The 26,421-nt window shown below is 30.8% G+C and overlaps 1 protein-coding gene across 1 annotated transcript in view; it reads left to right on the plus strand.

Moving 5' to 3' along the window:
• LOC105364013 (glutamate receptor ionotropic, kainate 2) overlaps positions 1 to 26,421 on the plus strand; it is a 64,722-nt gene that overhangs the window by 31,795 nt on the left and 6,506 nt on the right. The window contains exons 7-9 of the mRNA XM_011501848.1: positions 18,037 to 18,138; positions 18,282 to 18,383; positions 23,055 to 23,258. Coding sequence (XP_011500150.1) covers positions 18,037 to 18,138; positions 18,282 to 18,383; positions 23,055 to 23,258 — 408 coding nt within the window. The remainder of the gene's footprint in view (positions 1 to 18,036; positions 18,139 to 18,281; positions 18,384 to 23,054; positions 23,259 to 26,421) is intronic.

Consider the following 26,421-nt stretch of genomic DNA (forward strand, 5'->3'; position numbering starts at 1 on the left):
TTTTCCTTTCAATGACGTTGGCTATTGTTTTCTGGTCCATGAAAAACTTTAGCATTCGTAGTAAATGCATATTATATATTTTGTATTCCATGCGATAATATTATAAAAGCTTACGGTAAATACATTACTGCTTTCGCTATAAGAGTGAAAATTTCAATGAATTATTAATTTCGCATCGAGGAAAAGTAAGTATTTATTACAATTTCCATCAAGATTGAACAATAAATAGATTAAGTCGTTCGTTTTGAATGGGACACAGTCGCGGCAGACTTCGTATTAATAATATACTTGCTAACGATGCTTGACCAAATCTTCACTTTCACGATCAAACTTTAACTTGCAATGATTCAGTTTACTCATTCATGCATAAATAACCAACTATTCTAAAATGACGGACGCTATATCAATGTTAGCCAGATTCAATTACACGAAAGTCGCGATGCTTATATCATTTTCTCGTCTCTTTGTCATGCACACTTCCAGTCTCACTTTAAACTTTTCCATTCTCCATAATTACGCAAAACTCTATCGTCTATAGAGGAAAGTGGGGTAGAAGCATACCAGTTTCAAATACGTTAACTCGCTGTCAGCACCAAAGGGATACTGAGAAAAATCACTGCAGAGGTCAAAACAGTCACCAAAGCGATCGAATGCTATTCGTGCTTCATCAAGTAAAAACGCGTTCAAAAGAATTCAAGTTTTACGTGTAATGGTTGGCTACATGTTATTTAATTGAGAGATTGCGCTTTATGAGACTCAATAATCCTTGATTCGATCCTAAAATCTCCCTTTCATTATTCGAGCAATTGATTCAACATATATTTATAAGGAATTTTAAGTATTCGTAATATAAAGCTCAATGTGCTATCGGTCGTGAACATAAAGCCGTTTGCAAATTAAGATCACTCGCGATCATATCGTTGCACATCCGGACCATTATAATAATTGAAATAAATGTATAATATCGACTCCATATATTTCAGATTAATAATAACATTTAGAGGAATAATCAAACATTTTTCGAGTTATAATATATTTCGCTGCTCTGCTTGCTTTATTTTGCGCAAAAGGAAACCAGACTTTTGGAAACACGAGAAATTATCGAATCAATGCCATTAGGTTGGGAAGCGAGCGCATACTGTCGCATAGTACACGCTCCATTCCGCATTCCCTCAACTCAAGCAAGTTATTTAACCAAATAACTAAGGATCTACCACGGACAAAAACCGCACAAATCCTTTCGCAGCCCATTGTTCTCCTGCTGGACCATCGGCCAAAAACCCATCGCATGCTTAAGCTACGAGGCAAAGTTACGTGGCGCTCGGCCTAACGTTCTTAAAAAGCAATGCAATTGATGCAAGTCCAACACGTATCCGTCAATCACAAATATCAATCATAGTAATATAATATCACGAGCAACGCAATACGTACGCGAATGTACGATTACACACGCGTTCCCACCAAGAAGGTTGAAATTTATATCGAGATTCCTTCATTCTCGTAATTACTGTTCCAATACAATAACTAATTAGTTCATAAAATATATCGTGTTCAAAACAAAACAATAATAAATACATAAAAAAGATCCATGAGAATCATAAATCATATCGATTAATTACAATAGCAACAAATTAGCTTTATGATATCAGTATAAGCCAATAACTTTATGGAATTTTCTATCTTTTCCAAAACACTGGGTAGTCTACGAAATATGCTCCTTTTATTCATTATACATATCATTCATATAAACCCTACGGAATTAGTTTCCATTACGTTAATCTTGTAATATTCACACTTTAAAATATGATTTAAAATTTAATGTCTAAGTTTTACAGAACACTGCACACAAGAACTCGGTAATCCCCTTCATTTCATTATACGTTAAAAAAAAACTAATATGTAATATCATGCGAAGTTCAGATTTTTGTTTGTTAAATTAAAAGATTTTTTAATAATTGACAACTTTCTTTTACTTATCCGTATAAAATTTATAGCTAATAATCTTGTAATAATTCAGCGTGTTCTTTTAAATAATTTCAGTATTTTATAATGTTTTTTCTGTATCTATTATGACACTCATGTTTGCTTTAATTATTTGAAGTTTAAAATTTAAATATATAAATATGAAAAATGCAAAAACAGAATTGCTACATATTTTTTATAAATAACTAATTGTATTATTTATATTATTTATCCACATAGAATAATATTATAAATTTATAGTTATATGTTATATGTAATTAGCTTCGTTTTTATTTGATAATAAAATACTCTCTTCTGTCAAAGACAATTTAAAATAGAATTTAATGTAGAACGTTTACAGTAAAGTACTCCACATGTTCTACATGGGGATATGCGCTTGTATTCTATAATAAATACATGTGGAAAACCTCCAAAATTATAGACACAGATACATTGTACAATACTAATATTATGTTAAATATAATAAGTTTACAAGTGTTTAAAACTATAAGCACAATAGTTTGTAAATATTACAAAAAATTCATAATTAATGAATAAATCTGGATGTTCTATTACGTAAATTTTTAACTCACAAAAATAACAAAATTATTTTAATTACATAATTCTTTAATTTAATAGTAGATGCTTTTGACGCGAAAATATTTACCCTTTATGATAATGGCATTACATCATACATTTCCTTTATCGTTATGTACGCATAACGAGATTAAATATAGATTATCTATTAATCTGATAGGTTCCTTTATTGTACGGATATAAATTTTAAAAACTTTTGAAGTAATTTTACGCTTTATCAAAAGTTATATTTGAATAAACATGAAATACAGATTATATTAGAAAGTTCATATTTCCTATAACGATATAAAACTATCTTTGGTCGTATAATAAAGCAGAAAAATACATTTTTATACGTATCTATTTCGATAAAACTATAAGACTTCATTATTTCATTTTTATAGTGAACTTTCAATTTTAACAAGCAAAGTTATTTTTCAGTATTTTAATCCAAAAAATATCTAATATTGACATATATATATATATATAATATAATATATTTATAATATATATATAATAAAAAAAAATAGAAACATTAACATGGACACAGGTCGTCGAAAAAAAGCAGACAAACAAACATTAATTTATTTCATAGTTTTATTTCATATTTTATATACTATAAGAATTATTGATGAAATACGTATAAATATTTTATTTATTTTTTTTTTATGAATGAATAAATATAAATGAAAAACAAAATTTCCCTATTCCTTCATCTATCGATTATTTCGTAGTCCTTAAAGCTCTTTGACGAGCTACAAGTATTAAGCAAATGGAATCTGAATAAAGTTCAAGCGGACAGTTATCCTGCTAAACGAGAATTAAAGAAAAAAGGCCAAGAATCAGTACATTTATTACAAAACGTCCAGTTTTTGCAAATTGTCGCGACGACGCGACGCGTACGTGACTTTGGCGTTGAGACGCGGTCGCCTCGCGTAGTCGCGTGCAAAAACACTTCCTCCATCCTCGACTTTGTCGTTTGTCCACCGGTACGTAAAGTATCTTTGGGAATATTGAGACGCAAAAGGATGAAAAAAAATGGTGTTTTTGCAGATACGTGTGCATGGTTAAATCAAAACAATCCCAAGTTTCGCCGGTAATAAAAGGCAATGGAAACGAAACGGACGTCGTTTAAAGTCATTTAAACTGTGGAATTTTAATCAATTTTTAATCGCAAATGAACATTTGAAATTGCTTATTGTAACTATTATGCAATAAATATGTATTTTTTGATTTACATTGCAAATTTTTTTACAACTCAAGTAAGCTATATATAATGTTAAAAAGGGCAACATGTAAATATTGTGCGATTTAATTAAGTTAATATTGTCGATTTACATTACAACGAATAAGTTCCATATATTGCTATAATCCTTAAATTATAGACGTTACATTAAAGACACGTATTTTTTGAAATTTATTTAATAGAAAAAATATATTAAAAATTATGCTTTTAGTTAAAAATTTGAGGAATTCTCCAGAAGAGCATATTTTCGATACTACGAGCCTGGTGGAAAAAGTTTTTTACAAAATATATTTAGTCCAAATGCACACCTCAAACTTCATTCAAACTTTGGGAGTGATTGAAGAAATGAGACAACTACATATTTCATACTGTAAATTTCTGTATGTTTTAATATATATATATTATTATATACATACAATAATTTTTATTTTTACGGGCTCGATTCAAATTAGAATAAACGTATTATTTATAAGTACATTAACCTTATTTCGTGAGTTATAGATTTTTTAAAATTTTAATTTTAAAAATAAATCTCACTTTTATATACTTTATATATAGTATAGGGCTATAAGCATTGTATATAGAGCAAATTATACGAGTATAAAAGTAACATTATGTTAAATAAATGTAATTTCGTATACTTTACATTTATTTGGAAATTAATTTTGCAGAAAAAAAGAAGAAAAAAATGTTTGAGTTACATTAGTTTTATTAAAGTTCTTTAATTTTTAATTAAACAATAATTTTCTGCTTAAAGTTTGAAATTGTTTCATTATCACAATCGCTTATAAATTGTAGAAGAACTGAAAGTTTAAAAGATTAAAATGAGTATATCCCTACGACTTTCTTCTACTTATAAACTTAATAATAAAAATCTAAATATCTTTAATGAAAATTAGGTTTGCAATTTTTTAAAATAATTTTCAACACTGATAGATTTATTTATAAATATTTCAATAAACAGAAATATTTTTGTACCTTTTTTAAATATATTTTTTTGTACATTGAAATACAAATTAATATATTTATAAGACACATTATAATATACGTGATTATTAATTTTAATTATATTAAGTGCATATATAATTTAATATCTATTAGCATTAATAAGAATGCAGATTGGAATAAAAATAAAAATTAAAACGGATTACTTTTAAATAGTACTCTTGTCATTTAACTAATTACAAGAAAGGAATCAGAAGCATCCAGAGAAAATTATATTTGTTTTATAACTCGTACTAGACTAAACACTAAGTTGTGCGTATTATTTTATTGCGAAGCAAATAATTTATGAGAGTGCAACCAGCGCTCATAAATAAGGATATAAAGTAGAAATTGTTGTACATCAAAGGCAAATTATATTTACCAAAATAAAATGTAATTTTATATATACTAAATGATAAAAATGTAGTTCCTTCAAATTTGAAATGAAATTTTTCAGTACCGAAATATTGCCAATCACAGTACAAAACATTTAGTTCTAATACAATATAATTTCAAAAAGAAGATTCGTAAACCTCATTAGCTTCTATTTTGAAAAATTCTTACTGAAATAATTATTGCTCATACCGTCATAACATTATCGTTAGAAACTGTTCAATGTGCAGAGCATTCGAGTCAGTCGAAATAATCAATATAATTTCGAAATACAATGTCCATTTATCAATAGCATAAAAAAAAATAATAATAAGATCCAAATCACCGATTATATGTTTAACGGATGACGAAGGCAAAAGGAGAAAATAGACTCGCTTGTACGCTACAAGTAAGAGCTATAAAATCGTTTTATCCAGCTCGAGAATTAATCTGTCGTTATCGCGCAGTTATCTTCACTTCCGAGAAAAATTGTCATTCTGATAATGTCCTGCTCACTTATTCTACACATATTCATTAAAAAGTGCTCGAGAATACAATTGATAAATTATGCGACACGCGCTTTGAAGCTCGACGTGAGCCGGTCAGCTATTAAGCATCGCAATAAAGTTACGTGAGCTTCTCGTGGTGATCATTCCCCCAGACATTTTTCTAATGTGAATGCAGTCCGCATATCGTCGCGTTTCGTATTAACGAACATTATCTATGCTTTAATTCGTATTATGAATATTTTTTTAATTACAAGGGACTTTCCCGACAATACAATGTTGTCCTTTTATAAGATTATCGAGCGCGCAGTTTAACAGTCATTAACGAGGTATTTGTCAGTTATTCAAATGCGTTTTATTAAATTTTGTGTAAATAAATATGCACATTGAATATTGTAAAGGCATGCGCCAAAGAAATTAAATTCATTGCTTTAATTAATAATTTCAAAATAACGCACGTTATATTGTTATGCGAACAATTTTATTGAAAATCATTAACTTTATTATATTATTATATATAATATAAATATGAAAATCCAGTTTAGTTAAATAAGCCAATACAATAAACTTGCTGATTTTACTACATTATTTAAATAAAAAAAATAAATAAATAACTCCTGCTTGAAAACATTATTTCATCGGGCTGACTAGTGTCCTGCTAAAACTCAAATTTGCGTTTCAACGGTGATTGATGTTATTCTGAATAAACTCTAACTGCATTTTTCAATAAATATGATAATAACTTCTACGAAACATTTTTTTTATTATAAATAATGAATAAGAATTGTATAACTGTATTTCTACAGCCTGCTCGACTAATTATATTTTGGTCTCGTTCCCAACGGGCATGGATATTTTCACAAACGTCCCCTTACTGCATACGACCGAATCGCTATTTATCTAAATTTCACACTCGACGATTCTCTATTCAGGAACTTCGGTAGTTAGTAGTTCGTTAAAGTGTGTGGACGTGAACGGCGCTCGGCTCCGTCCTGTGAAAAAAAAGTGACGAAAATTTCGCGGCGCGAACGCCCCAGCACTCGAGACATTAATTTAACGGCAGCGCAACTGAATTCCAATACCGAACCCCAAGCCATCCATAAGCAACTTGCGAGTATTCGCGTTTCCTTGGCTATGCGGGAATGTCAAGGTCCTCATCCTCACCACTCCAACCGTCCCGACATAACCTCTGGTGCAGCACCACAGGATATTCCGGAATTATAAGGATACACGAGATCACGCCACAATTCACACGAGCCTTTATCCCGATTAGGACTTTTTTCGGTCCAGGTGGCTTTTACCGCAGCTGCTACCATTTACGAGGTCATACACCCTCAATGTGCGTATCATTTAGGTGGCAATTTTTTTGTAAAAAAAAAAACATAAAAAGAGATAGGGAAATCGATTCGTCAGCAAACAAAAAATATTGAAATTCCACGCAGTTCGTTTTTGATCGGAATCCAGGATCGTGGCAATGCATTCACATAAGTCGCGCAAAATGTCACCGGCTGAGAGAGAGAGAGAGAGAGAGAGAGAGAGAGAGAGAAGGAGCGGAACTTTTACGATCAAAAAGTAGCTGCCGGCTGAATATGAAGATCGGTTTTACACTGTAAAAAAGAAATATGAATTACAAAGACAGTGGACGTGCAACCATTTTCTAGAAAATTATTTATTAAATAGAATTGTTCGAGTGGGATATATTTACCATACAAAATTACTAATATTAAATATAATTTTTATTTCATTCAATTTTTTGATATGTCAAAGCAATATTGGAATGAGTTTGATAAGCCTATTAATATACTTCGCTTTTTTTTTCTCATTGTAGTCAAAAGAAAATTTTTTCAATATGACCAAGTTTCTCATAAAAGTACAATTAAAATAAATCAACGCATTATTAATATTATTGAATATGTGCCAGAAAAAATATTAATAAAAATTTTGCAGTTGAAAGCAAGCAAATAATGATAAGCAATAAAGAAATTATACTGTGGGTTGACAATTAAAATTATTTTACGAGAATAAACACATTGTAATTTTATATGATATACAATAAATATCGAAATATTTTTCCATTTATATTTCAAATAAGTAATAGAATAATTGCCTATTCTCCTACAAAGTTTATTGACATTGCGTGCAAGATTTATCGACTATTACTACAAAGGTTATTGAACAGGGATAATAGATCACTGTCCTTGACTATACGATATTCGGTTTCGCAATTTAATTCGCTTTATAAAACTTTTTCAGTATTTCAAAATAACTCTCACTAATTTGGTATAATAATATTAAATAAGACATTACGGTTAATTAAAATTTTTTCATACAAAGCATTCTAATCGATTCTTGAACTATTCTTCCATAAAAGGAAATATATCGGAAAAATAGCATCTGTCTATTATCCATCTGTATTATCATCATAGATTTTTCATGAGATTATTGAATAGCACATTGATAATTAAATCCATGAGATAGCAACTTCAAGAAATTTTCAAGCACATATTGCTCTGTCATCAGGACTAAATAAACATTAAATATTAATATTCCCTATAAGTACAGAAAAATCTCGTTTACTCACTTTTATCGACTTATACAAACTATTTCTATCGTTCTATAAATATATATATATATATATATATATATATATATATATTTAACTCTCATTGACTAATAAAGAACCGTAAATTATTATTTATCTCTATTATTGTAGTATTCGTCGATGAATATATTATTAAGTATTTTCTTAATAATTCATTATTTTACATCTTAAATAAATAATGATACAAGTACTTTTGAAAAATAACGACAATATTTTATGAGAAGAACATGGTAATTTATATTTAATAAACTCTAAAAATTAAAAATTATAATTAATTAATTAGAGCTTTTTGCCATTCCTAATAAATTATGAACTTGTAAATTATTTGAGTTTGAAAACGAGTGGGCATTAATTTTCTTTCAAAAAGTAATATAAACATTATACTTGAAAATACTAACTAACTTCAAGCCAAATACATCTACATAAATAGACGCGCTCCATATGCATTAAAATATAATTACACATGCGTACAGATAAAAACTGAAAACGTTCGTGTATTATACGATGACAACATTTTATATGCAGAATTTTTCAATTTGTCCATTTGAAAAATAATTTCTACATTTTTGAATTCACAAAGTTAATACAAGTTTACTAAATAAATTTTACTTTTTGGATTACAAGTAATCCTATTTTATTTCAATTCGATTACATTCCGAGTAATTAAAATGGGCTTTTTCCAACTGTCGTGGCATCTATAAATATTTATTCTACTTGTAAAAGATGATTATATTGAAAAATAAAATTTATTTATTCTTCAACATTTTTAATCGTTTTTTAAATTAAATTTATGAATTTAAACGAAACTGTGTATATATCTAATTATTAGATTTTTTTAAACTCTATTTTTCACATTATTCTATTTACACTATTTTTCACGCAGGTTTACGTTTCGAAACTTACAATCCACACTTTCGAAAGTATTGTATGGGTCAAATTCAGACCGATTTGATCTGCATACATATAAATACCACTCACTGTCTCAATAAAAGCCCACTACATACTTAACTTTTTCAAAAAAAAATTTTTATGATAAAAGTTTTCGGTTAACAATCTGAACAAAAGATTTATCGGTAGCTATTAACTGCAAAAAACATTGATATATCGTTATATAAAGAAATATGCTCGATCTGAAGTTTTTTCAATTATATTATTTTACAAATTCGAATTTTCTATCAGTTTAGAAAATAGAAATTTAGAATATATAATAGACATTTATATTTTAATGTCTACACTTACATAAATTATAATAATTAATATCACGGTCGCTAATAAAATTAATTAATTATTCATATAAAGTATAGCTAAATTAAAATTATTCGGTTATTTAGATTAAGACCACTGCTTATCGTATATATCAAGTTCAATGAATTACATTACACTAATAGTGGTACATTTCTTACTTGAATCTGAATATTGCACAAATGATAAGATATCTGAATGGTTAAACGTTTGCATTAATATGGTAAAACCGATTAAACGTGAATTAATAAGATCACGTGCAACGGTGGTGCACATTGGAGAAGGTATTTGGCAAGAACGTCTGACAAAATTGTTCTACCCCTGTTACAACGGCCATCCAGTCTTATAATGTGATGTAATGACACGCTAATTAGGATCCCGCTCTTTTCTTAAAATACATATCTATATGCTAACGTCGTCCTGAATTAAATTATCACTTGTGAGTATTATACATGTGAATCATAAGAATCAAAATCGTAATGAAACCTACGCATGTAACAATCTTTTAAAAAATTCCATGTCAAATGCATGAAATACTATTTATACACGAATTTATATTATTTCCTGTTTTATCAACAGTATTTACATCCTGGCTATAAGATTTTGCATATAAAAGATAAATCATGCTTTGTACCGATCGGAGCATACGTTGGAAAACTCACTCACTTATACTTAGTGTTTAATGAATTAATTATAAATATTAACACGGTAAATAATGTCTACATGAATATTCATTATATACATAAATTATTTGTTTGCCATTATAAAAACGGCGTGCAATAATGCTGATTGTTTGCGCTTATTTTGAATTTATACCCTATTCACCGGTCGTTAATTAGGCTTACAAGCTCGCTTATAACGAGAAAACAACGTCATTATCATTATCAAGCTAAATATCGAGTATCGCAAATAAAAACTTTAATTGTCCCTCTATCTATTTCAATATGCGGCTTTTCCCAATGAAAACATAACGACCGTATATCGAGGCTTGGAGCTTCGTAATCCCGTACACTTAAATATGATCGAGGCAATTGCGACAATAAATTTATTCGAGTAGTTTCACGTTATTTATAGAGCGAAATGTTCGAGGTAGTGAAAGCAAATGGAGACGCACTTGTCCTCGGGATGTCACCGTGAAAATGTGATCGTGTGAACGGGGGCTGAAACATTCTAGCCGTACCGTAAGAGTCCCCGGCACATCACTTCCTTAAAAATTTAAAGGGAAAAGGCCACGAATAAGCCTAGGAGAATCTGCATTCGTCGTGGACTAGACGAGCCGATCTCTTATTCTTAACTCGGCTTACATTATTTTCCTAGCAAGCACGACTTTATCTCTATCTCCTTAAGCTCCTTCCACGTCACGTTGCAGGAGACGGTGAAGAAGCTCTTTAGTTACCTGGATTTGCGCGTGTAGAGCTTTTAATATTCTCGACGGGAGTGACGGGAAAGACGGGAATTGCACAGATCGGCCAAGCGAAATATACTTTTATAAAATATCTAGATGAATATATTGCCATATGCTATTGAGAGATTTTCATTTTACATTTATTTTATTTTACATTTTCTCATATCGATTATCCACGGCTTTCCTTTGATGTACCTTGGTAAGACTGTGTGAATATCTATTTGAATGAAAAATGAGAAATTTCATTATTTATACTTGATTTCTTTTCTATCCAATAGCCACATTACAGAAAAATTGTCTATTTAGAAATTTAATGTCCAGATTTTTCAAATAATTATACGAAAGAGCCTTTTTACGTATGAAAAAAAAGAAATTGTCAACCTTACTGTAAGCTGCACTAAAATTTCATATTAAATTATAAAATTTACATACTTTTTAAACAAATACCTATTTTAATAACGCTAGTTATTAGAAAATATGTTTAACGACTTATTTGTGATTGTATTCACTTTACAATTAGTATAAGTATTATAAATATTAAGGTTATTGTATTAAATGATATACACATCATTGATCTATTTGTATAAAAGTCATAATACAATAATCATTAAATATAATGTAATTTAGATGATATTTTTGAAATTACATTCTTTTAACTACATTTAATAGTTTCATTAAATTCAAGTAAACGGAATGCAAATAGTCAAGCATAAAATAATATTCTCGCTCATAAAATACGTAAAAGAAAATTAAATGCACTTACAAATATCTTTAAATATAATTATTTATAATAGTCTTTGATAATATAATTTTATAAAGGATAACATTTTTTAATCATACCCAATCAACTGTAAATTTATTAAGTAGACATACTTATAAAAAAAAGTTAAACAATTTCAATTCACTTCGATATAAGCCCTGAATTTTAATGAGAACACCTAGTAGATAAATTTTTTAAGCATTATGCGATGACAAACCGTAATTATTTTGCAAATTTTTAATTTAACCAAGATTGTCTGTACTAGTGTAATAAGAGCCACGAGGTTTGATAAACTCGTATAAAGGAAAACTTATAATCTTAACCAGATTAAGCTGTAAGTTCCTAAAGAACGTTGATGAGAGTACGGTAAACCGCGCTGTATATACATCAAGACACCTACACATTGAATACTGTTGCCTAAGTAGAAACAGCAAATGACAGTCAATAAAGTATAATCATTGAAAATCATCAGTTTTAAACATTTTAATAAGTTTAATTAGATAATAAAAAATTAATTGAGATAAAATGTTCAAAAACTTAATTATTTCATCGTATTTATATAGTACCGTAGGTTAATGTCTAATCAATGCCTTATCACACTTTTTATTTACACTTATTAATAACTAAGAATTTATGTATATTTGATGCTTTATTTTATATGTGCCAAAGGTAAATACTATATTTGAAAGATTATTAACAGTTTTTCTTTCTTTTTTTTTTAAACAAAATTTTCGAATATGTCATTTAGTACTTATAATTATAGAATCAAAAAATTAATTTCGATTATGTTTGTTATTATGTAAAAATGTAAAAATAAAATAAAATAAGATCATCGTCAAATTTTATTAATGTATAAATTGTAAAGTCTTTTCAATTTTAATTTTAGATTTTATCACAGTCACAAATATCTTGTCTAATTATGTTTCTTATAAGATTGATACCTATGATACGATAAATACCGAAATTTGATTACTATGATTCTCTTATTTCCGCTTTTTCCTAAGAGCATATAACTTTAGCGATTATTAGGATCATTGTTCTAAATATGACCATTACTTTCCCCATTATCCTGTGAAGGATTTTTCAATTTTGATATTTATATGAACTCTTAAATTATCAATAAATAAATGAGGTAGTGGGGAACTTCGTTTATACGAACTCCTTCGAATTCCTCTCCTTCGACAGATCGCTTACAAACATTAATTTATTTAAAACCATTCCTGCGTTTATCGACGAGGACCATCTAAGTGTATAATAATTTTTGTTCTTTTTCATACTAAGGTGAAAACTCTTGAAATACTTTGCACTCAGCGTGATAAAGTCCTTACCTTATATACCCTATAAAGAGGAATATTGCAAGGCTCTTTAATGCAGATGGGACACTACTTCACCTCCTCCAACTTATATGCTATACGTTCTTGTAAAGCCGGATATAAATTTACTAATAATGATTAACTTCATCCAAATAAGCTTTAAATATTAAAATTACTCATTTCGCGGCTTTTACTTTATGCAATACAGTAAAACATATAAATATGTTTACATCAATTTTTATGTATATTATGATGTGCACGTGTATAGTAATTATTGTCTATAATTGCGAAAATGATATCAATAATCGAAAGAAATAAATGAATTTCTTAAGAACGGCAAAACAATCGATTAGCTCAACAACGTTAGCTACTTTTGTTTACAATCACTTAGTATTGTATGTGTATAGTTATGTGTAATCAACAAATTTATTTTAATGAACGTTCATCTCTCAATAAGCTCGTAGCTACTTACAATCTTTGAATGTACATTCGCACTCTCCGGATAACACTCGACGCACAAGTGGCTTAATTAATATTCTCTGATGGACCTTTCAATGGATCTACTAAATCCATGGCTCGCAACGAATTGATCATCCCGAGAGCAGGCAAGTGGTTTAGCCGAGCCAAACAAGAAATAATTGCCCTGGAAGAGTCACGGCTGTTTCACAGCAGGCAACGACTTATTATAACTCGCACGAACATTATAAAGGAGGAACTGGAAATTTCTCTTCTGCTTGTCTAGATTATTTTTCTTTTTTTTTTTGCTCTTCTTTTTCTTCTTCTTCTTCTTTTTTTGCTCTTCCTTTCCTTCTGATCCGTTGATCCTTGGAAAAGTTTCGACCGTGTTGTCGACGATCAGAAAATAGAATCCTTCTATAAGCCCGAGCGAACTTTCGTGTTTCACACGAAAACAATGGTCCATGGATTTAGTCGCGCAGTCGATCACCAACATGCATGAAAATTATTAAGCATTTTCTCCTCTTAAATAGAGAAAAATTAAAGCAAGAGATAGAGATATAGAGAGAGAGAGAGAGAGAGAGAGAGAGAGAGAGAGAAAAGTACCTATACTATTTCATAATATCGTGGATCGTCGAGTTAAATTAAGAATAATAAATTAAAGGAGCGCAGGGCGCCGTAAGCTGCGCTAAACTACAAGGAGACGGGTTAATTTTACAAGTCCGCATTGTAGTTCTGAAGTTTGTCGCTTAATTCTTAAAAGAAATGCACAAAGTTTCAATTGAATCGGATGAAATTGGTGAAATTCGTGGGCGCGTGCGCGTCACTTGTACAACTTTTCAACTCATTAGTACCTCCCGGCTTTTTAATATAGCGCTTTTATGTATACGCACGAAGTATGCTAATATTTGCCTTAATAATCGATTCGGTACGAATTGATATATAATTGATATATCGTTGGCGAATCGATTAATGCAGCACTTTTCGTCGAAATCCTACATATACTAAAATGCCCTAAATAATACCGCAAAAGATGAGAAAAAAAATCAATTAAAGCTGAGAAAGAGGGAGTCGCCAAGTTTCTCAAGCCAATGGCTGTAATTACATTCGCTCATTAAACGGAAATAGTCTTTAATAAGGAGGAACGAGCTTCATCGATCGTTTCCAAAGAGCTTTGAGATGGTCTGGACCCCGCGGGACAATCGTCGCTCTGGCCATCAGCCAGTGGTCCGCAGGACTAATTAAGCTCACCAAAGTTGCACATTAATCGGCTGAGGGCTCGGTGCGCGACTTTATGCGTATCACGTAAAAGAGACTGTCGCGCCCTTCCGCGGCAAACAAGTTCCCGGCGGAGACCGGACCTACAATTTACGACTTTAGTTGTAATCCGAGTTTCAATTTGGATGGGCGCCGCGCTGAGTCTCGGGCTCTCTCTCTCTCTCTCTCTCTCTCTCTCTCTCTCTCTCTCTCTCTAGTATAAAATACTGGAATTCCAGCCGACGAATAAAGGAAGAACCGAGCACATGATGGGCATGACGTGACTACTTGTCCAATAGAGAGAAAAACTTCAACTCTACGATTCATAAGGCGTTAGGTCGGCCCATAGCCTGGTTTCCTTGCAATCTCGTTATGGCGGATCTGAATGTGAATATGGGTCTGCTACTCGATACGAAAGGCGAATGTGAGTCGAATGGCCAACACGTGCTTTTCGAGAAAAACTTTGTTAGTTGTATCAAGAGCTGACAAAATGTCATACAACTCATAAATCTTTTAAGAGCTACCAGATACTTTTCAAGCTTCTATTCATTTAACGAACTATTGTGTCGACAAACCTGCATAACCAATCTTAATATTTTTAAATAAGATGTACGGTGTGTGGCTTTCTACATTCCCTTCACAATTGAAAACTATTATTCTTCGCTTTCAAATATTTTATGAATAATACGACAATCGTGCATTTATTTAAAACGCGTGCAATAAACAGTAGTTAAAAATAGCCAAATTAGCAATAGGATTCGACGTCAAAAGAACGAATTCCAGCGAAAATTAACAGTTAAGTTTCAATTAACGACACTAAAGTTAACAAAAGGAGAAAAGTATTATCTTGACGGTTGAATTACCGCGCGATACTGGGAATGGAGAGTGCTGTAAGATCGATAGATAAATAGATCAATAGATCGATAGATAGATATATGGATGGATAGATAGACGGTGCCGGGTGGGGGAGTGAGGGAGACAGGGACAGTGAAGCGAAGTCTTTACAAAAGGCAACAAACGCAGTTTAATTGAACTTTGAAAATTTTATTTTATTCAATTGACAAGTTACCCTTGATCGTTCAAGTCGCGTGTTTTACGACACGCATGCGCACACGTACACACAGGCACGTTATGGAACAAGCGGGTATGTATTATCGAGGCAAGATGAAAGCGCAGGTGCGACTCTGTGGGGGGCTTTGAATTCATTATTCCCAAAATTGAAATAACAAACGCGAAGTATGCATTACAAGCAGTTCGAGCGACTGAGCGAATCGATTTTTACGTACTGAAATTGTCGTGTCGCTATTGCCGGAATTATCAATTAAAACCTACGGGCGCACGTTGCAAATCAACGAGCTTTAAATCCTCTGGTGTTGAAAATAATGCTTGTATTCTGAATGCATCGATGAGCTTATTGAAACGTTTTTGAGAGAGAGAGAGAGGGGGGGGGGAATGCTTTCGAAGTATTTTGTGAAATGTTCGATCATTCGCCATTGTTTTCATGCTTTTTGCTAGCCTTAGTTAGCCATTGTAAATTTGGACTACTCGAACGTTCAGTCGCATAAATTGTCGCAAATCAAGAACAGGAAGACATGTTTAATGACGTGAGATGAGTCGAAGCATAAATGATGAATGCTATGTTTATTACAATTTTCGATCATAATGGAAATTAAGCTTAATCTATGGAAAATACTACAATTTTCTACCGAATTCATTTTCCTCGTTAAAAAATTGCTAATTAGAGAATAATTATCATAAAGCAGTCGATGATTGTTGTATCGAACTAAAACAACTTGGCCAATCTAATTCAAAATACTGGATAGATGATCGTGTATTAGCCAACTTAATAATTACACGTTTATTATAAAACGAAAAGGCTTGGTTATTGTATTTTTTATTAGGATAATTAAAATCGGGTTTAGAAACGTTAAAATATCAAACTCCGCCGCCGAAGAGATCCGATCAATTTAGCCATACATCGGGGATTCGCTTTAACTGCACGACAACCGTCCTAAAGAAAGATAGATGCAACCTCAGTATACTCGTCTCATGATAAACCGTATTTGGGGTAATCGGACACTACCCACTTTATCACACTTGCGAATCTCCAACTTTTAGAAGAGTGAATGTTTCCACAATAAGCTTACGATTATTACAATATTTGACATTAATAATAAATCATACAGATAATCAAAAATTAACATTGATTGACTGTTAATAATTTCCATCTTTGTTGCATTTTACGTAACTATTGGTTATTCGACAGCTCGTGTAATATCGCAAACAACTGATTTCTTTCACAGCAAAATAATTCAATTGATTATTGTGACTGAAATTCATATTATTAAAAATTATTCCCTCTGTGTGTGTGCGCGCGCATGTGTGTGTAATATTCAATTTAAAGACGTTACTCATTTGATGAGAACTTCGTAATATGCGGAAGTTCGTACGTATGTGTGTGATAAATCCAATAGGTGCGAAATTATATTTTGGATTAAATTTGGAAGGACGGAGTTAAAGATTATTAAGGCTAAGCTTAAATTCTATAATCCTGATGAAGAGATTCAAGTATTCCCAAAGGTAAAAAATGGAGCGAAAGAAGCTTAAATAACTCGGATGAAAAAGTACACAAATATAAAGAAACTTCACGAAGCAGTTTTTTGTTGTTAAGACAGAAAAAAAAACCTTTAACGCATAGTAAGAAATTTAAATTACACTTGTGTGTAATGAACTTTCGCGGAATATTCACACGCAAAAAGGCCATTGCCGTGTAGAACTCGCGAAGCTTTTGACTTTCTTGACGCATCGGTCAACTTGAAGACTCAGCTTTTTCCAGCTTTTCCCTTCCTACTGAAGTTGATACCGGCATATCAACAGTCAGGACACGCGCTTCAGTTTGCACCTTAATTACAACCTTATACTGGGCCGACAGCGTGCGAGCTTTGATGATAATGTAAGCGCGACGTAAATCTCTCTCTCTCTTTCTTCTCCCGCTGTAGCTCCCCTGAATGTTTATCGAACACGAACGAGAGATGCTCTATATTTTCCAAGATTAAACAGCTGTTCGGCATTTTTAACCGAATCACCAAATAATGATATTTGCTCCGATACAAAAATCCCATAATTTGTTGAAATATGCTTTTGAAATTCTATATTATTCTAATTCGAACTGTGCGTAAATAATAAGTAAATTTTTTTCACATAATCTTCTCCTCGGCGAGACTTTATTTTATATAACAAAATGCCTAATAATTTTTTATTTTTGAATAAAGAGAAAATTGTACGAAATATAACGAGTGAAATTATTTTGCAAAAAAATTTCATATACATTTTATTCTAATATTTCATTTATCAGGTGGAGATGAAAGGAATTTCTGGGCCTGTAGAATTCAAGGAGGGTCGAAGAATACAATTCAAACTGGATTTACTTAAACTCAAGCAACATTCTTTAGTGAAGGTGAGAAATGCCTTTCCATTTTCAGGAACTTCATTTCACTTATCATATTATTTAATAATCCATCCTTTAAATTTCCCAACTCTGTCTTATGTATAATTGCATTACTTTTACTTTATTTATTTTTTTTTGTTTTTTAATTATAGGTAGGAGAATGGAAACCAGGTGTTGGTATCAATGTCACGGATACAACGGCCTTTTTTGAAACTGGATCGACTAATGTCACCCTCATCGTAATTACTATTTTGGTAAATTAATAACCATATCCGAAAATCTACGAAAATTCGATGCGTGTGTGGTCCATGAGTTATGAATGCAGAGGCTGAATCATCTATGCGTAAAAAAAATCTAATATTGTGTAGTGAAATTTATAAAAGCTGCTAAAATTTCAAGCAATACTTTATTTGTCTAACTTTTTTTTTCTTTTCTTTTAATAGTTCAAATGGATTTTCATGGATTTTCATATATAAAATGACAATATTAAATCAATATTAAACTTCTTATAAAATTCCTTCAACAAAGATTTTATATTTATATTCCAAAAACGCAACAATAGCAAATGTGGTTTTGCCGTCTTGGGATAAAATTCGTAAGTTAAAGTTATTCTTTTACCTCGAAGTAATCTGAAGTATAAAAATACAAATCTGAAAATATATAAATTACAAATTAAAAACAAGCAATTTAAATATATTAAAAAAATTATGCATAAATTAAAAAAAATATATACAGTTCTCTCTTAAATAATTTTTCATATTTAAAAAAAAATGCAGAAATAATTTTAAAATACTGTCTTTGAATAATAAGGCAATAAACGATTTTGTACAATAGTTTCAACGACTTTTAATTTTATAAACGAAAACATTGCATTAGTAAGTGAAGGTTATTTATTTTTCATTTATTTCAGTTTTGTAACTGTCCTTTTAAAAGGTACAACGATCTTTAATAATTATTTTACAATTCATTAAAATATTACCGTCAAATTACTAGATATATACACTAAAAAATTCTATATGTTTTTTGTTGTTTTTTATTTATTTATTTATTTTTTTTTTTTTTTTTTTTTTTTTTTTTTTTTTTTTTTTGCCAATAGAATTATTTACACTCCCTTTGATGTATATTCGTTGACAATAAATCCACAACTTTTATTGCCATTTTTTTTAAATGATGACTATAAATTCGTTTTTCATAAGGTATTATATATTTACGTCTATTTCTTTGACATAGATCCATATTATACTTCGAAGCGCCTACTCATTCGCGTTTTGATTAATTGTGAATAAACGCAATGTCGTCCTACGGAATTTTAATCCATAAATTTACATACGAAATATTGCATATGCAATTGATTGAGATACAAACCTTCTATTACATTTTGAATCATTAATTTTCCTGAATTTACTATTCCCATTTAATATTATGTTTGACATGATCTCGATAGCTTATTGAACAAAAGAACATAATACATGCATATGTAAATATATAATTATATTTAAATACACTGAACTATTTGTACAACGTTTAAGTTGCATTTAAAATGCAATTGTAATATTTATTAATTATTTTTATATTTATTTTTTGCAAAAACGGATGTTTAATAAAGAATACTAGTTTATCGTTTAGACTCATTTGCTTTCACAATAGACCTTTAGAGAAAATAATTTAATTTCCATTTTTAATCCATCACATTGTTATTGGCTACGCGAAATATCATACAAAATTATATATATATATATATATATATATATATATATATATTATCCTTAATATTAATTAATTACAATAGTTGATTCATATTTATTAATAATAATAAGACAAATCTAACATTATAGACTTATATGAAACTTTATTCTAATAAACATAACAAGTAATGTTATTATTGAATTTAGATGTAAAATTGAATTTAAATCTAAATAAATCTTCATGTTTTTCAATAAACAATATTGTCTGTTAAATACGCTGATATTTTTCGTAAATTTTTTTTAATCATGTAAAAGCCTGTTTATCATTTCTCACGAAGTACAGTTACATGAAAATGCAACTCCTTTTAAGTAAATTACTATTAGAAATTAAAAATTTTGTACATTCAAAGAACTATTGAATATTATAATCATATGCTTGAAAGTGTAAATTTAGAAATTCTGTCACATATTATCAGAAACCTATACAATAAATGAAATTATTGAAAGCTTTAAAATAATATTAATTTACGTCTTTTAAACTAGATGTTCATGCAGGTACTTTGTGAATTCCATTAAACGAGATATCTTTTAAAGACATAAAAATGCAATGGACAAACATGAAACTTAATCAATTTATAATAAACTGTATCTCAATTGATAAAATGTAAATGGATATTTTTATAATTTGTAAATTAACTATGACTTAATATAGTCATAGTAAAGAAAATGAAAAGAAACGCTGAAAAGGAGTTTAGTAAGTAACAATATTAACTACAGTTTTCTTCGCGATTAACAGGAAAACATTCAGCTTGTTTTTAGAATATAAATCTTTAAAAACGAGCTAAACTTTCAAGAAATTACATTTATTTCAGTCACGCTTTATGCTTAAAATATCCTTATCTCTGGTTGTCTGGTACATGTTTATTCTCTTTACTCTTTCCTCCTCCTCCTCCTCCTCCTCCTCCTCCTCCTCTTCTTCTTCTTCTTCTTCTTCTTCTTCTTCTTCTTCGTCTTCTTCTTGTATCTCTCTCTCTCTCTCTCTCTCTCTCTCTTTCGTTACCTCTCACACTTTCTGTCTCATCGCCTTCGCATTCTCTTCGATCTTCCTTGCACGAATTACGTCTCGTAACGGGTGCAGCTTACGTATATAATGTAGAAAGCTTGATACGTGACGATACAACACAGCAAAAACCATACGGGAAATTTATACTTTCATGGTTTTTACGTGCACTTGGCCGAGATGATCGCAGGGGAATATTTTCTTACCAGCTGGCACTCGTATCGCTAACTGGAGAGTGGAACGACATGATCCAAGAGCTCACGTGACATGCATGACATTTGGTTCGCTGGATTTATTTCGTATTATTTTGTACACTTTTGATTAAAGGAGGTATCGATTATTTCTTTTCTATTTACAAAAGATATTTTAATTCATTTCTCTACTTCACATATGACTGACTTTTATTCAATCCTATAAAGTAAACACATTTAATGCCATAGACATAATTGCGTCAATGTTTCATATTGCTTATTGTTTTCTTACCATAAAACAGACTTTATAAGCAAACGGAAGAAAAAAATGAACAAATCACGAATATAAAATATGTAAAAGCTCTAAAGCAGGATGATTATTTGTATTTCATTATATAATACATTCGTAGTATTAATTTTGTTATTTTTATTAGCTCGTATTTAATTAAAGGTGAAAATTTGAAAAGTTAATTAAAATACATTTAATTGCTTAGCAAGGTAAATAGATAAATAAAGTTAAGAGTTTGTAAAATGAATTCGTCGAGTCTTCAACCGATAGTAACTGTTGCTACATATTAATTTAGAACCTAATTAAGGAAAATTGATCTGATTTCATTTTAACATAAAAAATCACTGTGCACATTTATTTTATTAAAATTTATGAAAATTTATATGAATTGATTGAAATTATTGAAAATGAAAATCGCAAATGACATTCTTTAATATAATCGATGATTTTAATATTTGCCAAATTATTGTCTGTATGTCGTGGAAATTTTCACGATATTAATGAAACATTGCCTTTACTTATGTACAAAACTTTCGAGATTTAAAGGATATTATTAAAAAAAAATTGTATTTACCACAAATACTGAACTTTTGTAAAATAGGAAAAAACCAAATTAAGAAATCTGCATGAAAATTTAATATTTATATAAATAATGAATTCTTTACATATTCCACAATATTCAGTCGCAGTTTCAAATAAATTCGGTTAATTAATGCAATAGGAATTTTCATCCGTGATCACAGCTCCGACAGAAGTCATTAAGTCATTAATAACAAAATAAGCCAATGAGTTTCCATAAACCGAGGCTTATAGTGATTATGGACTCCATAGTCAATGGAAATTAAAATCAAATTTAGCCACCTTAACTTTTCATCGGCTTGTAATCATTACTCCCTCCTTCCCCATAGTAGGAACCATACCTTAATCCTTTTTGTCAAATAAGAGCTGAGTCCCGAAATTCTCCGCTAATTAACTCGAATGCAACGGGACTACACGCGTTACTCGTCACGTGACACGACACCAACGCTTATCGACGCCTAAGAACCGCGTGTAGTATCGGTGAGGCACCAGAAACTTTACAAGGAATCGGTACCCATGGGATCCAGTGGCGCAAGATGTCGATGTAAATACCGACTAATACCCTCTGGGTTCTCTGGATCTAAATACGCGCGATAAGTACTGGAATGACCGGAAGTTTTGGAACGTCCCGCTTTAATACGCGAATTCTATAATCAGCAATTTTTCAGCAATTACGTATGCACAGGCTAAATAGAGCGTTTGTAAGAATTAAGGTACCAATGATCGGTCTTCTTCGCTCTATCCTCCCTAAAATTGTCTGAGCTGACTAAATTATGCAAAGATAAAGGGAATTGTGCAAGGGAATGCCCAATTATGATTCTTGAATAAACTAATGATTTAAAAACGATCCTGCGATACCGATGCTGATGATGAATTAATGGATGAAATGCAAAGTATCGCAGATAGACAAGCAACCGTACGAATATTAGGCCCGGCACTATTTTCTGCGTTATTACATGTCGCGAAGCAATTATAATGATAATATATCGATGCAAAGTGCATCGGGGATAATTCACGGCGTTTGCCTTAGCGAGTGGCCTCGAGTAGTGGAGCTTACAGTGATTAACCATCGTGTCTTATGAGATAGAAAGGTAAAAAAAATCTGTGCTTGTGTGCCCCAGGAGCAGCCGTACGTGATGCTGCGCAGCCGTGGTAACTTCAGTGGGAACGAGCGCTACGAGGGCTTCTGCATCGACCTGCTCAAGGAGATCGCTCACATGGTCGGCTTCGCGTACAGGATCGAGCTCGTGCCCGACGGCAAGTACGGAGTCTACGACTACGAGACTGGCGAATGGAACGGCATCGTGCGCCAGCTAATGGACAAGGTTTATTGTTTTTACTGGCCTCCTTAAAGTGAAGGCTGTGCCACTTTGCGCTAATTCTATTTACTTGTTATGAAGTTGCGAAAGCTCTGGGATTGCCGTTTGAGATTCATCGCGCGAGGCTGCCGTATCCTAAGACCTCGAGCGTTCGTAGACGCTCGGGCGAATGTTTTGGCACATTTTATTTTCTAAAAAAATAAAAAAAAAGAAACAAAAATTATGATACATTCACTAAGTGGATTACGTAAGAATTCGTTCATTTTTCTTTTCTATTTTTTTCTTTTTTTTTTCTCACTAGAATAAGTTTTATTATTATACGGAAGAAAATTAAAAAGTTACGTATCAATTAAGAAGTTTTGATCGAAGACAGAATGCTAACGTTCGATATCACTACTACGGTGAACTGCTACTTTTCAGCGAGAATTATAAGCTAACGGGAATATGCATAATAATAATATCATGGTCTTTTCAAGTACATATTTCTTACCGGCACATTTCTTTTCAAAAAAGATGAATTTTCAAAATATTTTTGCTCTTCGCTGTGCTGAAACTTCAATGTGATGCATAATTTTGAAATCCACTGATGGTAAATATGCACAATTGTAATGATAAACTTAATTCAAGTTTGCATAAATAATTTTTAAAATATATCCTAGTGTTGAAAACTCTTTGGAATTTCGTAATTATTTTTTCTACTCTAAATGCAAAATAGCGCCATTATAAGTCTTATTAGAAAATTATTGTTAATTCGAATAATTAACTATTTAACATTTTATGCTCAAAATCTTCTCAGATAATATATACATTGAACTATCTTATTGTATTTTACAATTAATTTGGCATATCATACTATTAGGTTATCATCTACCAAAATTTTATATGACTACAATGCAAGTTTAAGAATTACTATAATGTCATATGTAATGTTTTCGAAACCAATTACGAGTATCTAATTTATTTGATAAATGAAATGATAATGCAATATTATATAATACAGCCTTTAATATTTAATGTGATTGAATATTGTTTTGTTGAAGATACTTCGATTCGCTATTTTGCCACAATTCTCATCATATCATCAATGTAATAAAATAATGCATTTCATAATTGAACACATATTAAGTTTAAGTACTAAACGTAAAATAAAAATGCAAAGAAAGTTCGTTAGCATTCTATAGGCAGTTGCCAACATCGGCGAAAAGCGCACTTCCAATAAACATTAAGAATCAAAATGTCAAAATAAACGAGCAGCTGATCAAGCCAGGTCTATAAAATCAAATAAAACCTCGTCCCTCCAAGAAATTAACGGCAATCGGTGTAATAAGACAACGACGACTTTCTCGTCCCTTTGAATTAAACAATGGTTGCCATTCGTTAGGCAGAACGAGTGGCCGTCCATTCCCATAGGCCTTAACAATGCAAATTGCGAGATACCATCGGTACGCAGCTGTCGTGTACCAAAGTACTATTCAAGTACTTCTTGAATCGTCACTTGTTATGAAAAGAAAAAAAGGGATATTACTTTATGCGAATGCTTCGAATAATTATCAGTATTCATAACGCATACCTTTTATCAGGGAATAGCAGTCAAAAGGTAAAGTAAATAGGATGCTTTTGGAAAACGCTTTTGAATTGCCTAGCTTAAGCGATAAAAAGTTCCTCGTAGACGTCGCGAAAACGATTTTAAAGCTTGAAATATCATCTTCTCAAATGTTTTGCATAACGCGACTATGAGTATTTTTCAAAAAAAATAAATAAATAAATAGAATAAAATAAAATAATAAAATAAAATACTCCATTCTCCACTGGAGTCTGTTCTATATTTTAAAAGTCCTTCGAAATAGAGATCAGTGGAGCGACGAATTTTCATTTTTGCCATCAAAGAAGTCTTTATTATATCCGCTCACGGCACCATTAATCTATTGATTATAAAATGATGGTAGACCCTTACTTTTTTTTTCACAAAAATTTACTTACACTCTCACAAGTTGTTTTAAAGATTGCTCAAATATTATTAAAATACAAAAGTTGATTAAATGCCAAATTTCATGGTTGGCTCGTGTATAATAAAAGTGGCTGTGATACTGTACAATTTGCGGGTACTAATTGTCAAGTACATCACATATAATTAATATAAAAGTTCGTTTATTAAATAATCAATTCAACAATGATAACCTAATTAGCTTTAATATAGAAATATTAACATTATAAAATGTTGGCAAAATTATACTAAAAAAATCGACAAGTTTTATGAAATAATTTAATCCAACTATGAATTCTTATTGACCCATTACACAATTTTTTATGTTTTAAGCATTATATAACATTTTTAACTAAATGCGAGTTTCCACATTTTTCTATAATTTATAATAATGACGATTGAATTTGAATAATGAGGATGTCGATATTTGAAAAAGGTGTAAAATTATTAAACAATAACGACATATATCCATTTTTCATTTAATAATTAAATAATTAATTACATTTTAGAAAACAACTTAGAATAAAAACACCTTTAAGAATAAAACTATCGTTGGATTTTGTAAATTAAGAAAAAATAAAACAACAATTAACATTGATGATTAAATTATCATGTTCACTCAAGCAGCTGTACCGAAATCAAATTTTTTTTTTTTCATTTACACTCAGCCGTGGAAGAATATTTAAGAGATATCTGGTGAAGTGTAATTTCTAAAACAGTGGTTACGCAATGAATGAGAGAATAATTTACTTACGACAGAATAAGCCGTGAGAAAATTAAAGCCACTCCACACTGATTTCTTTTCAACAGTATACATAATTGAAGGAAAATTTTTCATACTTATCTTATACAAATATTTGGGCAAATAAGCAAGTTAAACCCTAAAAAGTGTTTATCTGTCTATCCGAAAATTCAATGAATTTACTTATTTACTTACTATGTAAATTCGTAAGCAGGTGAAGGTGATTGATCGCTGGTGATTTGACCCTATTAAAGGACACTGGCTGGGTGCGAAAATAAGGCGCAAAGTCGTTCGTGCTTATTTTTTTTTTCTTTTTCGGTTAGATGATCATTAATAAAGTGGCTGACGCGTCGTCGGCCGCGGGGAAAAATGGCGCGATGAGATTCACTCGGGAGCAAGAGACTCACCCCCCCCCCCCCCCCCCCACACACAACCCCCACCCT

Source organism: Ceratosolen solmsi, unplaced genomic scaffold (genome assembly GCF_000503995.2).
Source record: "Ceratosolen solmsi marchali unplaced genomic scaffold, CerSol_1.0 scaffold23, whole genome shotgun sequence".
NCBI lineage: Eukaryota > Metazoa > Arthropoda > Insecta > Hymenoptera > Agaonidae > Ceratosolen > Ceratosolen solmsi.